Source organism: Hyperolius riggenbachi, chromosome 7 (assembly GCF_040937935.1).
Source record: "Hyperolius riggenbachi isolate aHypRig1 chromosome 7, aHypRig1.pri, whole genome shotgun sequence".
In the NCBI taxonomy this organism is placed as follows: domain Eukaryota; kingdom Metazoa; phylum Chordata; class Amphibia; order Anura; family Hyperoliidae; genus Hyperolius; species Hyperolius riggenbachi.
Window position 1 is genome coordinate 230,961,712 of NC_090652.1, and position 16,801 is coordinate 230,978,512.

General features: G+C 42.9%; 1 protein-coding gene across 3 annotated transcripts in view; it reads right to left on the bottom strand.

The window, feature by feature from the left end:
* The window catches only part of SPAG16 (sperm associated antigen 16), a 1,402,284-nt gene that overhangs the window by 410,080 nt on the left and 975,403 nt on the right, over positions 1-16,801 (bottom strand). Inside the window, exon 16 of one of the 3 annotated variants that reach the window (XM_068245389.1) lies at positions 7,541-7,617. The exons of the other annotated variants lie outside the window; for them this stretch is intronic. Within the exon in view, the coding sequence (XP_068101490.1) occupies positions 7,556-7,617 (62 nt within the window). The 3' untranslated portion in view covers positions 7,541-7,555. Of the gene's footprint in view, positions 1-7,540; positions 7,618-16,801 lie in introns of those variants that run through there. 3 annotated transcript variants of the gene reach the window in all.

A 16,801-nucleotide genomic window follows, 5' to 3' on the forward strand; every position in this document is an offset into this window, starting at 1 on the left:
AAACCTATACTGGGGGCCCTTACTTATCTAACCTGTATTGGGGGCACTTACTTATCTAACTTGTATTGGGGGCACCTACCTACCTAGCTAGCCTATACAGGTGGCAACTATACTGGCTACCTATATTGCAGGCACCTACCTAACTAACCTATACTGGGGGCACCTACCTATCTAACCTATGCTGGGGGCAACTATTCTGGCTACCTATATTAGAGGCACCCACCTAGCTAACCTGTACTGGGGCACCTATCTATCTAACTTATACCGGGGGCGCCTGCCTATCTAACCTATACTGGGGGCAACTATACTAGCTACCTATACTGGAGGCACCTACCTGGTTATCCTATACCGGAGGCAACTATACTGGCTCACCTATGCCTGGCTACCTATACTGGGGGACCTGGGGGGGGTGCAATTTTTACACCCTCGCCCTGGGTGCATTTTAGCCTAGAAACTGCACTGCCCGTCTTTTAGGTGTCATCATAATCATCTGCCTAGTTTCCCTTTGGTTTTAAAAAAATGTTTTGAAAAATGTCTAATGTGCAGAAATCAGGTTTTCGCTCCGTGGACAAGTGTCCTCAATGGCTCATTGTCGGCAGCTCCAGCCATCTGAGAAAGGTGTTGTGATGCTGAAACGCGTAACGATGCTGCATACTCATTGAATACAGGTCCCGCCTACCGTCATCGCTGCTGCTCTAGTCCCGCACCAACAGAGATCCCTGCTGCCGGCCACAGCACTGATTTAGAGTTCCAGGCCTACAGGCTAGAAGTTAATCCTGTTAGCACTAGATGGGGTTGATTCACTAAAGCACGAAGGTTTGTGCGCACGTGAAAAAAGCCCTAAGTTTACTGCTGTTGTCATAAGGTACGTGCTTGCAGGCACTTGAAGGCAGTTGAGGGTTAGCTGTGGTGTGAATAGAGCCAAGTACAGTAGCATCTGTGCAAATGCCACTGGCAGTGGTGTATGGCTTGTCAATCACTTGCACCAGTTACTCATGTGGTTTACCCCATTTAGTTGCTCATATAACAGCTGAATGGTGGTTGAAACTCAGATGCTGGACTGGTTGACAATGGAATAACTGTGTGAATCAACAAACAATTAAGCTAACCATTACTGTTTATCATGGAAGATGAAAGAATTTCTAGCTGTGGATGAGAACAGTTCTTAGCTACCAGCTACCAGAACATTTACCATATTTCTTTGGACCATAAGACACATTTTCTCTCCCATAAAAATGGGGGGAGAAGTCATTGTGTATTATTGTCCGAATACAACAATTTTGGCCGGGTGTCTGTTCCCTGTCCCCATGTGTCCCCTGTCTTCTGTCCCGTGTGTGTCTCTAGGAGCATCCTACAGCATTGGTGGGGAGTTTGCAGGTTGTGGCTTACTGCATAACGTTGCCACAATGTGGAAATGAGAAGCGGTAATCCTCTGAAGGAAAGCCACTGAGGGGTTTAAGCTTGCAACCAAAGTCTCTCTCCCTTCACTTCTGTTTACGGCACTAATGCAGAAGTGAAGAAAGAGAGACTTCAACTGCGAACACGTCTCCCCATCGACTTTACACAGGCTCAGGAGAGAGGGCAGGAGACACAGGGAAATCGGGACAGCAGAGAAGACGAGACAGAGGGGGGCACATATGAGCACACCGGAGACACAAATAAGGACACAGGGGGCACATATGAGAACACAGGGTGGCACATATAAGGACACAGGGGAAACAAATGAGGACAGAAGCTCCACAAGACTCCCCAGCACCATGGACGCAACAGGTTTAGTATATTTTGTTCCCTGGTTTTTAGTCCTCTAAACTTAGGTGTGTCTTATGGTCTGGAGCGTTTTATGGTCCCAAGAAGGGCATATCACGCTTTTCTCCTGGCCGACTCGAAGCGCCAAAGAAGAACTATAACAAAACAAAAAAAAATCTGTGGACTACTGAAGCTCGCGTTCTCAACAGTACTATTTAGAAAAGGTATTACTAAAAATACTGCTTTTACATAAGTAACGGGTTACTGAATTCTGCCCTAAGGCAAACTTATTTCATACGATTGTTTCTCCAATAACTTTAAGAGAAGCAGAGTAGGCTATGAGCTAGTAGCAGAAATTAAAGAGCGTGGTTTAAAGTAATTAAGCATTATTTATTTAAACATTTTATAACGTTCAACTGCTGAATCTCGTAGTTGCAAATTAGTTATGAATAGTTAAAATAAACTTGCAATTGACATCTATAACATCTATAATGCAATAACTTTATCTAATCAGAAAAAGCAGCAAAAGTAAAAATCTTTCACTACCTTTGCTAGTAAGTTATCAGTGGCAAAATTGAAAAGGTCAATCTTTAAATGCTTTAAGAGTATGAATATAAGGCAGGAGATCATTGGAGAATGTCTTATTAGAAGTGCGGGTTCTCACAGAAGTATAGATTTAGATTTCATATGGTTGGACTGAAACCTTAACATGCATTAAATGGCTCTAAACACTGATCCCATTTGAAGGACCTCTCTCTAAACAAATTGTTCTTGGCGCTTCACCAGACTCATTTAATAGCTCATTCTGAGCTGAATAGCCTTATTCATTAATGTGCAGATCATCGCACAGAGTGATTGTGGAGTCAATATGGTAAAAGGAGTGCTGGGATATTTTATATTTTTCTATTAATACACCAAAAGCTATTAAAGAGAAACACCAAATAAAATAAGGATGTGCTTCAGAAACACACACATCCACAAATGTATCTACCACTTCATTACATGAAGAAAAATGGTGTAATGTAATAATCTTCATTATACTTAACTTCTTGCTGACTGCGTCACGCCGACGGGCGTGGACGCGGCGGCAGCCTCAGGACCGCCTAACGCCGATCGGCGTAAGGTCCCTGGGGCGTGGTTTGTAGGCGATGGCGTGCGCCGATGCGCATGGAGCTCCGCTCCGCCTTCAGTCTCCCAGCGGTGATCGCCGCTGGGAGGCTGTCAGATGGCAAATCCGCCGCCGTCTTTTATTGCTGTACAGCGCTGCGATGTAAGGTAGCGCTATACTGGGGACAGCCGTGTAACACGTCTGTCCCCTCTGTTGTGCAGGAAGTGATTTGCTGTCATATGACAAATGATCATGCTGATTGGCTGGCGGGGGGGGGGGGGGAGGGAGGGAAGGAGGGAGGGTGGAGTGTAAAAAAAATAGGCAAATTTATTTAAAAAATAATGTAATAAATATTTATAAAAAAATAAACATCTGGGGGCGATCAGACCCCACCAACAGAAAGCTCTGTTAATGGGGAGAAAAGGGGGGGGGTCCACTTGTGTGCTGAGTTGGAGGGCCCTGCAGTGAGGCCTTAAAGCTGCAGTGGCCAATTTAGTGAGAAATGGCCAGGTCTTTAGGGGGTTTAGCATTGCGGTCCTTAACCACTTGAGGACCATAGTGATTAACCCCCCTAAGGGCTCTTTCACATTAGGGCAGATTTTCTGCGTTTCAACGCAAAGGATAAAGTTTGCGTTACCCAAGGTGAAATGAAAGTCCATAGACTTTCATTTTAGCTTTCACATATAACGCAGCCTTTTTGTGCGTTGCGTTCCACTGCACCCAGGCGCAGTTTTTTGGCCAACGCTAGCTTTATGCGTTACAATGTTAGTCAATGTAAAACGCACACTATGCGCGTTTTTAATCCGTTAACGCAGGCAATCAGTCCCAGAATGCAACAGAGGAACAATGTAGAAAGTTGACAACTTAATTACCTGTGTTTTTCTATGTGCAGTAACGCATTGAAAACGGATTAAAAACGCACACTCACTGCAGTGCAACGCATATCAAAACGCAGTAAAAGGCATACAACAAAACGTATGCTTTGAGCGTTCTCCAACGCAAGCTCTGATGTGAAAGAGCCCTAAAGACCAGGCCTTTTATTATGAAAATGGCCACCGCAGCTTTAAGGCCAAGCTGCAGGGCCGCACAACACAGCACACAAGTGATTCCCCCCCCCCCTCTTCCCCCCACCAACAGAGCTCTCTGTCTGATCACCCCCAGGTGTGTTTGTTTATAAACAAACATTTTCTGTGTCATTTTTTATAAAAAAAAAAAATTCATATGCACATTACCCTCCCTCCCCCTGTCTGCCTATCACAGCGATCGCTTCTGAGTCCCCCAGGGGGGCAGCTGTGTCACACGGCTGTCCCCAGTACAGTGCTGCTGCTGATCGCATCGCTGTACACTGTGTAAAGACGGCGATTTTGCTGTCTAACAGTCTCCTGAGCGGCAATAGACGCTCGGAGACTGAAGTCGGGGTGGAGCTCCGCCCCTTAAGCAGGAGATGCGCACGCAGCCCTTTGGCTTGGGGCGGTTGTTAAGTAGTTATGAGTTTGGAACTTCAGCGAAAAGGGGGAAAAATAAATTAATACATAGCAAAGTGAGAAGTTAAAAAATAAAATGGAGATCAAGAAATGATTGATATTTGCCATGTAATTTGTTCATATTGTTTGATTCACAATCAGCCTACATGTAATCACCTTTACTACAGTACTGGCGGACAAGAAAGAAACTAGACTGCCAACTGCCATATATTTAACCATACCCACTAACAATACGATAGGCTAAAAGGTTGTTGTTGTTTTTAAACAAACATATGCACAGAGGGAGATACTGGTTGCTTGGCAGTTGGAAACAGCCATTATTTCCCACAATGCAATGAAGTTCACAGACAGAAAACTGTCAGGACCTTGGTCTTGACATCACACTTTGGGAGGGGTTTGACCACAATATCAGCTATACAGACACCCCGATGATCTATTTGAGAAATATTTCTCATGGCAACAGGGACCTCAGCTACTGATTGGGATGAAGATCAATCCTTGGTTACAGTTCCTCTTTAGTGGACTACTATCATTAAAATTGGAAAATTGGAAACCTGTGCACAGATATTTATAAAAGACGTGAATTTAATTTCTCCTAGGTTCAAATGCAACATAAAATACTTTTCTCCTATGTTGTTGTTGCTTACAGTAAGTAAAAAAAATCTGACAGGGTTTGGACTAGTCCATCTCCTCAAGGGGATTCTCAGAATTTACTTTATTCTTTCAAAAGCACCCCATAAAAAGTATCTAGATATGCTGGCTGGCATTCCTACTCATATGCACACTATTCTGAAATTGGACTGAGCAGCTGCCGCTCAGTAAGTTATTTTGAAAAACCTAAGAATCCCCTACGAGGAGATAGACTAGCCTGAAACCTGTCCGTTCTGTTCGATTTTTACAACCTACTGTAATTGACAGCAACATAGGAAAAAGTAATTTATGGTGCAATTCACTCCAGGACAAAATACCTTCTTATATGTATGTACACATGTATTTAACATTTTTCACAATAGGGGTCCATTAACTCCATAAATATATCCATTAGCCTTAAAATCTTTGCACACCTGAAAATCTCAGCAAGCATAAGTAACTGTCCAATAATGCAACATCCACGAAAGAGGAGTATCAAAATTACAAGTGACTCAAGTGCAAACCCCTTCCTCAACGACTAACCCTAACCTTCTTTATTTTGCTAACTATTAAATCTCTCCTCCCTATACCCTAATAATACCCCTTCTAAAACAAATGCTAACTTACCTATAACCTTGTTTAAACCTGGATACTAATATAGCTCTAAAACTGAGCCGAGCCCCGGCGCATATATCCGGTGCTGGTCTACATAATAGTCAAGCCCTGGCCCCCTTTAAAATACCTGAATCTGTTATCTGGAGCTCGGCTGGTGCCAGTATTAAATACTAACAGGCACTGTGGTGACCAAATTTTCTGCTTCAACATTTAACAAGACCTATTGCAAATTACACCGTAAATATGATCCTGTCCATTCATAGGAATGCTCAATGAGTTGCAAATAATGTAGATTGAAACAGAATTTTGGAAATTTTGTGCAAATTTATGCAGCTTGAAAAACCTTATAGAGAATTTGTAACTAAGCTTTAACCCCCACCCCCTCTCCCGGGGGATACTTACCTTATAAGGGAGGAGCCTCTGGATTTTAAAGAGAATCTGTACTCTGAAATTCTTACAATAAAAAGCATACCATTCTATTCATTATGTGCTCCTGGTCCCCTCTGTGCTGTTTCTGCCATTCTCTGCTGCAAACCTGGCTTGTAATTGCCAGTTTTAGGCAGTGTTTACAAACAAACTAACCAGCTTCTAATAGGCTCAGCTAAGCAGAGTGTGTTAGTCACACAGAGCCTGCAGGGGGTGTGTACAGCTTCTAGCTAATCACAAGCAGCCCTGCACATTCCAGTCTGACTGCCTCAGCCTGACTGTGCCGACTATAGAGAGAAGATTAGATCATATAACAGAGATAACACAGCTACTGTGCAATTAGGAAAAGCTGCAGTAAGCCAGACCACATTAGAAAAGGCATAGGAACTTATAGCATAGAAGAAATAAAGATAAACAATTTGTTACAGAGTCTCTTTAATGAGGCTTCCCCCATACTCCTAAGCCTCAAGGATCCATCGATGGCTCCCCCAAAACCATAGCTGACAAGACGGTTGGCAGTGGTGCCTGCAATATTTACCTACCGCAATCTAACACAGACGCAGTAGCAGCTTTCCGATTGGGCTCAGGCGGAATAGCCGAGGTCTACTCTACTGTGCAGGTGCGAGTTGCTGATGGCCCGATTGGGCTCAGCTATTTCTGCTTGAGCCGGATCGTAAGGCCGATACTGTGCCTGCACTCAATCATGGTAGGTAAATATTTACCTGGACAGTGTTCGGGGGCTGCCAGCACTGGATACCGCAGGGTGAGGAGTATGGGGGAAGCCTCAATAGGATCCAGAGGCTTCCCCCTCCCGAGGTGAGTATTCCACCAGGGGGGGTTTCTTTGGTTACTCTTTAAATTACTCTGAGATGGGTTTGAATTGGTCCATTTTAAAACTGCCTGAATTTGCATCTTATTGACTATCCCTATTCATTTTCACATAGTCCTGTCCCAATATAAATCAATGCCAAATTATGAAGTTCAGCAACAGGATGGAAGCTGAATTCAGTGTATCACTTTCTGTAAGTAGCGAGAATATGTCCGGAAACCACTAGTTGTCATATACTGTGCAGGGCTCGACTTCCTTCCTATTCTTTTGGGCAGCACAGCTAATAGGCCGGTGGCTGGAGCCAGCAGATAAAGTTTTCCATCAGAAGAATAAAAAAGTGGAAAGTCTCTATGGGTGCAGCTCTGTGTTTTCATATAAAATAAAACGCTCTGTGAGTATTGTAACATAAAGCCGAAATTATAACTGCTAGGTGATAATACGCTGCAGTCTCATCTCAGTATCATCCGCCTTTATTTCTATCAAACATATTCTTGTTTTCTTCCCAGCATTCCAAAGGTATTTGTGTCAACCAGAGCTTGAGGTACTTTGCAGGCTATTTTTATGTAATTGTGCATTGGAGTGCCAATGGAAAATTGAAAAGATATTCATCACTTCTAATCTGAGAAGGTTGATTTCATAAATGGGGTAATCCTTTAATAGAAGCAGCAGTTAAATGGATGTGTATTTTTCGTTTCAGCATCCACAGCAAATAGCGCATTACTGGCTGTGGAAGGGAAGCTTTTCAGTGAGCCCTTGAGATAAGTGCCTGTAATGTTTATCTGAAATTAAATTTAAAACAAATATTCAAATGAAATTTTACTCACAGCTTATAGAGGTGGAAAATAAGGGCAAAGAGAAAATTGGACAACAGTCGCAGATTTTCGGTGTCATTGTAATAAACCTTTAAACTAGGTGAAGGGATGGTAAAAAGACAAGATGGAGCCCATGAAAAAGAGTTAGCAGATGAGGCCTCCTGCTGGTGATGGCTGGCAGCAACATACATCATAGGGCAGACACTGCATCAAAACACACTGATAGCATATTATCACAATAAATTAAAGCAAACCTGAAGAGGAAATAAACTTATGATATAATGAATTGTATGTGGAGTATAGCTAAGAAATAGAACATTAGTATCAAAGAAAATAGTCTCATACTGTTTAACAGTGCAGAAGGGGTTAAAAAAAATTCAGTTGGTATGAATGCAAACCTGCTTCTCTGAGCTCTTCAACCCACTGGGTTAAATACAGTCCTGTTTTCTGAAGCACTTAAACAGCCAAGAAACAAGAGGATTAAAGAGAACCTGTCCCACCGCCGGAAGGAGGTAATGTTTAACATTCCGCTGCCATTGCTGCTTTGCAGTAGATACAGGAGCAGGCCCCCTTAGCCCCCCCCCCTACACACACACACACACACACACACACACACACACACACACACACACACACACACACACACACACACACACACACACACACACACACACACACACACACAGCAGGAGGTCAAGAGGGGTATTCTGAAAGATCAAATCAGGAAACCACAAATGGGAAAACAGATAGTATAATCGCCCATTACACTTGAACATTCAACATATTGATACATATGTTCAAAATAAACTAATATTTTTGGGCCAATATATAGCCCATTATAACAAATCTCAGTTTATATTCAGGTCAATGCAGAGTTTGCTCAGCAGAGCGTTTTTCCCTGAGCTGATCTGCAGCCATTGATGTACCCTGAATTGCCCAGCACAGACAGACAAGTCATCTACAATCCCCCCATACTTTCACAAGTGTCTGTGTAGGTAGCCCTACATTGCCACTGATATGCAGAGTGTATAGCACAACTGCAACATCTGCAGCTTACTTATTTAAGATTACTGGTTGCAAGATCAATTATCAGATTGACTTGTAATTCAGTAATAGCTGAGCAAACTGAGCGGGGCAAGAGCAAAGGTAGATAGCACATATCATTACATTATATTGAGTGTTGCGGGTCAAAAGATTTTCAATAGTTTTCATGCTGAAAGCTATCGAACATGTGAGCCCATTATTTATGTGTATTTTTTTATTTGCATTCCTGTTGGCTTCACAGTACCATATAAAATAAACAACAGTTTTTTTTTCAGCATTGCCAAACACCTAGTGTTTTTAATGAACTTTGCTCAAAATATACAGTATCATCATTCGCAATACACTAGTTGTTTTCCATAGCATTTTAGTAAAGGGGCTTTTAGGGCCATTGTAGCCCTTTACACACGCCAATGAGTTCTGGTTCACCATGAGCTCGCTGGTTAGTCTATACCTGTGAATTGCACATACAGTAAACCATTTTTGGACTTTCATTCTTTAAAATACTTTTAATGGCTGGATTTGAAATGCTGACTTCTTGTGTGAATGGCAGATGTTGTATGGCTGGACAGAGCAACAATCTGTGTTCCGTCCAGACCAGTCCACTTCCCCATCCCATCATTACCCACATGAGGTAATCAAGGAAGAGCTGGCAGAAGGCAGAAGACAGTCCCTCCCTCTGAGCAGAGAGTGACTGACTAAATAAAGATATAGAGATGCTCCCCAGTGACAGATGTATAGATAAAAGGGATCCTTCATAATCCTGCAGCACACCACTAGTGGCCACTCTTATCCAGTGATAGGCTGCGGTTCATGTCGGCAGACAGCTTACAGCGAACATTCGCTGTTTGCATTTACCGCAAACTTTTTGCAATGCCCGTTTTCTCCCCAAACTTTAACATGAAGCCATATTTTGACCCATCTCCATCAGTTAGGCGCAGCAGGATAACCAATGAAGTATTTTTACCACACTGGACACCCCCCAAGAGAAACTAACCTGGCGCCCATTTTACAGTTACAAAAATGTTGTCACCAGAAATTGTAAACAAAGCATTTAATGTCACGGTCTTTGTAGTGCAGTGTTAGTCAAACTTAACGTCAAAAATCTAGAATCTAAATGTGATTTTTCTCTTTTAAACATTTTTAAAAATCCTCTCCGTAAATACTTCTTTTTGCTGGAAAATTTTACCATTGATCACCCTCTGCCATGCCTGTGTTTTTGGACAGTTTTGACAACTTTTTCAAAAGATATTGTGGCTGCAAATATTCCAAGAAGGTTTTTGAAGTCCGGTTCGCGAACAGTCAATGTCCGGTTCGCAAACAGTCATGGAAAAATTCACGAACATTCACGGACAATGTTCACCCATCACTACTCTTGTTATACGCAAGAGATTTATGATCATGAACCTTAACTGTTTCTGGCATTTTAAAATAGATTCTATACATTTTACACTGAAAAATGAATGCATTTTAACTTTAAAGTGGATCCGAGATAAAGTTTTACTCATTGCATAATTGTGTTCCTTTCATTTAGTTTATAGGGCATTCCTCAAGTCAAATACTTTTTTTTTTGTTTGTTTTAATACCCTAATTCCCCATAAAGTAAACAAGCCTCGCCCACAGTTCCTCCAGTGCCTTGGCACTCTGAGTCCCATGTAGCAAGGGCTTATGAGAGCTCAGTTTGGACAGGAATAGGAGGAGGTGTTACAAGCTAGAGATTTCAGAGGCAGGTGGGAGGAAAGAGGAGGAGAGGGGAGTGAAGTTTTCACAGGCTGAGGGCTGGAGATGCAGAGCAGCTTGCCTGTGTGTAATGATCGCAAGCAGAACATGGTGCTCTCATTGTATCACAGGAAGAAGTAATCATATACTGTTGAAGCTGTTTGCTATGTAAACTATCTAAACTTTAGATAAGATATATAGACAAGTTACTTGTTATATTTAGTTTTTCATCTATAATCCGCTTTAACTAGTGCATAGTAAAAAAATATTTCAGTTAAAATGCATATAATGTGAACTGAGCCATAGGGAAACATGGATATTATCTTGAACATCAGTTGTTCACTTATAACTGACAGCAACTGATCCACACTCCCTAACACTGCTACTGCCTATAGAGCATGCCGAAGTGGCTGCAGCTCAAGTGCTTTGAGTCTGCCAGGAGAAAAGCACAATATAAATGTTATTTGTCTTGTCTTGTCTACCAGGTAACCCCCAATTCTGAAAAGTATTGCACTTGCATTTGCACACCACAGCTGCACTGTCCACACTAAACCACTGCCGCACTAAAGCCACCATTGTTGATATCAGGGATATCGTTTTGCAATGAAGATCTTATTTTCAGATACATCGAAAGTTGTTATTATTGCATATTGAAGGAACAAAATAAAACATATTGATTTTTGGTATTCTTCAGCATTCATCAAAGCCTAAAATAGGTTCGGGGAAATGTGTGTGTTTGTTTTTTTTAGCAATCATTACCATCTGCTGTAGTTCTACCCGCCATACAGTACAACAGTGCAGCTTGAGAAAGTCTGTATTAGGATTAACACATTGCCATGTTTGCACTGGCTAAATAAAGAATTACTACTTACTACACAATGCAAGACCATCCGTTGCGTAACATACACGTTATAGTGAGTGTGAACTGTAATGGAGACTGGGCATAGACTTCAAAAGGAATCTGACTTAAAATAAACTTATGAGATAATGATTTGTATGTGTAGTACAGCTAAGAAATAGAACATAAGTAGCACAGATATGAGTCTCATGTTGTTTCCAGTACAGGAAGAGTTAAGAAAGGTCAGATGTTATCTATGCAAAAGAGCTTCTCTGAGCTCTCTGACTAATTTAGTCAGAGAGCAATGCTATTTTCAGAAGCTCTTATCTCAACCTGTCTCTCACTGTTTGTTTGTTTAAGTTGTTTTATCTGCCAGGAAGTTCTAAGAGTCATTAGCTCTGCTTTGCTTCATCATTTAAAATACAGAGTGTGATTTGTAAACTGCAAATATTAGAGAGTAATGCAATGTTACAGAAACACAGCTATATAACTGAAAATAAAAATATAAGACTCTTTTCATTGCTACTAATGTTCTATGAATTATTAGTACTACACATACAATTCATTATATTATAAGGTTTTGTTTTTTTTTTGCTTCAGTGTCACTTTAATACAAAGCCTGCATACAGCAAGTTAGAATAACACGATCTGTTACAACACCCCATAGAATGGTATAGGCAGTGAGCTGACATGCAGAATTATTCTGCAATGCTACTGAGCACTGTGAACTAAGATAGATAAGCTTACATGTGAAAAAGACACTTATTCCTCCTCCCACCAAATATACCTACCAAATATACTTCTTAATCTGTCAAAAAGACGGCTGAGCAAGCTTCAAGCGACATGAAGTGGGGGTGGGCACCAGGAAGTGTCTTTCAAATCAGTCTGAGCAAGTGAATTGGGGATTTCATTGGTGAGGAAGGGAGTGCCACTGCCCACAGCCAAAGCAGGCATTCAGAGTCTGATGGGGAGCAGGAGTGCATAGTTGCATCTTGGCTTTGAGCACTTAAGGACCTTGTTCCAGCCCCGGCAGCACTACACTCTCTTCTGCCACTCTCTGGATAGTGTACTGATAAAGGGCTCTGCCTCTGACACAGGAGATCAATCTCGTCTCTTCCTGTTCAGTATGCCAGCACCTATCCAGTAAGCAGACCTTGGGCAAGACTCCCTAACACTGCTACTGCCTATAGAGCATGCCCAAGTGGCTGCAGCTCAAGTGCTTTGAGTCTGCCAGGAGAAAAGCACAATATAAATGTTATTTGTCTTGTCTTGTCTACCAGGTCACCCCCAATTCTGAAAAGTATTGCACTTGCATACCACAGCTGCTCTGTCCACACTAAACCACTGCCGCACTAAAGCCACCACCCACAAGTGCACCACCCACACTAAGCCAACACCCTCTGGTGCTTCTGTGCATACTGAAGTATACAGGGATAAACCCGCAGCTGCGCATGCACACCACAACTGCCACACTAAGCCGATGCCCACACTAAGCTGCTACTCACATCTGCACTGCCCACACTAAGCCGTCACCCCCAGGTGCATCTGTGCATACTGAAGTATGCAGGGACACACCCACAGCTGGGCATGCACACTACAACTGCCACACTAAGCCGCCACCCACACTAAGCTGCAACTCACATCTGCACAGCCCACACTAAGCTGCAACTCACATCTGCACAGCCCACACTAAGCTGCAACTCACATCTGCACAGCCCACACTAAGCCATCACCCACAGGTGCATCTATGCATACTTAAGTATGCAGGGACACACCCGCAGCTGCGCATACACACCAAATGTGCCACACTAAGTCGCCGCCCATGCTAAGCTGCTACTCACATCTGCACTGCCCACACTAAGCCGTCACCCACAGGTGCATCTATGCATACTTAAGTATGCAGGGACACACCCGCAGCTGCGCATACACACCAAATGTGCCACACTAAGTCGCCGCCCATGCTAAGCTGCTACTCACATCTGCACCGCCCACACTAAGCCGTCACCCACAGGTGCATCTGTGCATACTGAAGTATGCAGGGACACGCCCACAGCTGCGCGTGCACACCAGATGCGCCACACTAAGCCTTCACCCACACTAAGCTTCTACTCACATCTGCACGGCCTACACTAAGCCATCACCCACAGGTGCATCTGTGCATACTTAAGTATGCAGGGACACACCCGCAGCTGCGTGTGCACACCACAACTGCCACACTAAGCCGCCGCCCACACTAAGCTGAAACCCACAACTGCGCCACCCACACTAAGGTGCCACCACAATAAACTTCTGCCTACAACTGTGCTGCCCACACTAAGCCACCGCCCACATGTGTTTCCGTGTCATTTATATTTGCAACCTTTGGTGAGTATATAGGATAATGTATCTCTCTTTGATAGACAGACAGGACAGTAGAGTAGACTTCAACCTTATTCACCTTCTGGTGAGACCCCCTCCACCCAGTGTGGACAACATTGTTGAAGGGACTACATAAAGCTGGAATGAAAACTACTTGTTGACGGTAAATAAAAAGCTATAAAAGTTTATTTAGGGTAAGCACTCCTGTGTGTGCACAGTCAGTCAGATGAGTGGCAGCATTAATGAGCTGAGCTCACCTTTTATATAATGTATGTAAAACAGGCAGAATTCATGAATATAGAGCACTACCCATTACAAATACATACCGAAATTAGAACATGACTGGAATAATGAATTGATAAAATTGTTTAAGATTTCTCAGAAAATTCACCATGGACCACCAATTACCTAGGCATAAATGGCTAGAGCAACATCCCATTCAAGTTACAAAGTCAGCCTTAAAGGATCACTATCAAGAAAAATAGTAACGATTAAAATACATTTGTAAGCAATTTACATTTTTCCCAGAGTAAATTAGCTATAATTTATATAATTTACCTTTTTTTCCTACGTTTCTGACGCTTACAGTAGGTATTTAAAAGCTGACGGATTTTGGACTAGTCCATCTCCTCATGGGAGATTCTCAGTACGTGAATTTTATTTTTACAAAACCACTCCCTGGAGAGGATACCTGGAAAGATGCTGGACAACTTCGTAATCCCTACTTATTTGCAAATCTATTTTGGCAGTTGGACCAAGAAACTGCTGTTTAATAAATGCTTTGACTGGAAATACCAGGGTTTCTTCCATGAGGAGATGGACTAGTCCAAAACCTGTCCGATCTGGCAGATTTTCGCTAGCTACTGCAAGTGACAGCAACATATGAAAAAAAAAGTACTGTATTTTACTGTATCGAAATATAAGACACACTGTTTCTTCCCCAAAACTGAGGGGGGAAAGTGGGTGTGTCTTATATTCAGAAGACACAGTAAAAAATGATGCAGAGTGTGCAGGGAAGCACATACCACATCCTGCTGCCATGCTACTCTCCTCCTCTCTCCAGTCCTACTTCTACACAAGCTCCTCCTTTCTTCCTGCTGCTGCCAATATAGCGCTATGCTGCGGCCACTTGCAGCCCTGGTCCTCCGTACTTCCTGGTGCCATACTTCCTGCTTAGTGGTTCTGTTACTGTCACCCCACAGGCACACATGTGATGCTGTGTGTAGTGCTGTGCAGTGCTGTGTAGCTTAGCTGGTGGGGCAGCAGGTTTAGTGTGGTGTACCTGGACAGTGTAGCTTACTTAAAGAGACACTGAAGCGGAAAAAAAAATTATGATATAATGAATTGGTTGTTTAGTACAGCTAAGAAATAAAGCATAATGCTGGGCATACACAGGTCGATCTGGCGGCCAATTAGCCGCAGGATTGACTCCCGCCACGTTCCTGCTCGTCCCCGCCGGCGTTTCTTATCTTTCGATTGATTCACCGCTATTGTCCGCCCACGGGTATCGAGCGCGGAATCGATCCCCGCGGTCATCGGACACGTCGGATTTTATCAATCGAGCCATCAGCAGCTCGATTGATAAGCCTGTGTCGAGCCGTGTATGCCCAGCATTAGGAGAAGAGACATAAGTCTAATATTTGTTTCCAATACAGGAAGAGTTAAGAAACTCCAGTTGTTATCTATGCAAATAGCCATTAAGCTCTGCAACTTTGAAAGTCTTGGAGAGCTCTCACTTCTGATTAGGTTATCTCAGCTGTATTGTGTTTTTCTTTTGCAGAGAACAGTTCAGGACAGGTCAAAAGTTCACTGCCTGTTCTGCAAAAACTTTTAGAATGCTGATTAATGTGTAAGCTGCAAGTATTAGAGAATGATGCAATGTTATAAAAAAAAAAAAAAAGCTGTATAACTGAAAATAAAAATATAAGAATATTTTTTTTGCTACCGATGTTCTAGTAATTACCCCTACTACACAACTAATTCATGATATCATAATTTTTTATTCGCTTCAGTGTCTCTTTATAGTAGCTTAGAAACAGCTTGGGGAAAAAGGTCCATAAGACACCCCTGCACCATGGATGCACCAGGTTTAGTATTTTTCCCCTCATTTTTGCCCTCTAAACCTAGGTGTATCTTATAGACTGGAATGTTTGAAAACTACAGTAATTTATAGTGTATTTTTTATGTATTTTATATTTTACAGTTTTTTACGGTAGTTGTTCTATAACCTCCTTGGCGGTAATCCCGAGCTGAGCTCAGGGTATGCCGCCGGAGGTCGCCGCTCAGGCCCTGCTGGGCCGATTTCAATTCTGTAAAAAGCAGCACACGCAGCCGGCACTTTGCCAGCCGCGTGTGCTGCCCGATCGCCGCCGCGGCGAAAGAGGGTCCCCCCAGCCGCCCGAGCCCAGCGCAGCCGGAACAAACAGTTCCGGCCGGCGCTAGGGGCTGGATCGGGCGGCTCTGACGTCAGGACGTCGACTGACGTCCATGACGTCACTCCGCTCGTCGCCATGGCGACGAGGAAAGCGAAACAAGATAGGCCGCTCATTGCGGCCTATCTTGTTACTTTCGATTGCCGGAGGCGATCGAAAGTACGCTTCCGGAGCGCCCTCTAGTGGGCTTTCATGCAGCCAACTTTCAGTTGGCTGCATGAAATATTTTTTTTTTAATTTAAAAAAAACCCTCCCGCAGCCTCCCTGGCAAAATAAATAAACCGCCAGGGAGGTTAACTATCTGTGTGGATTGTGTGCTGGAGCAGAGTGGGTAGATCGCGGGCAAACTAATGGCAGCTTTATCAGCTTAATTACTTATCAATCTAGTCCATGAAGATAGTAACGGTGTCAAAACAAACTTAAAGAGAAACTCCAACCAAGAATTGAACTTTATCCCAATCAGTAGCTGATACCCCTTTTAACATGAGAAATATATTGCTTTTCACAAACAGACCATCAGGGGGCGGTGTATGACTGATTTTGTGCTGAAACCCCTCCCACAAGAAGCTCTGGGACCGCTGTACTTTTGGCAGTTTGTTACAATGTAACAAGGTTCACAGACAGGAATTAGCTGTTTACAGCTGTCTCTAACAGCCAAAACAGCTAGCAGCAGCTACATAACCTGCCCACAGTAAAAATGTCACCATGTAATAAATGTCAGAATGTAAATCGAGGAGAGGAAAGATTTTACAATGAGCAAACA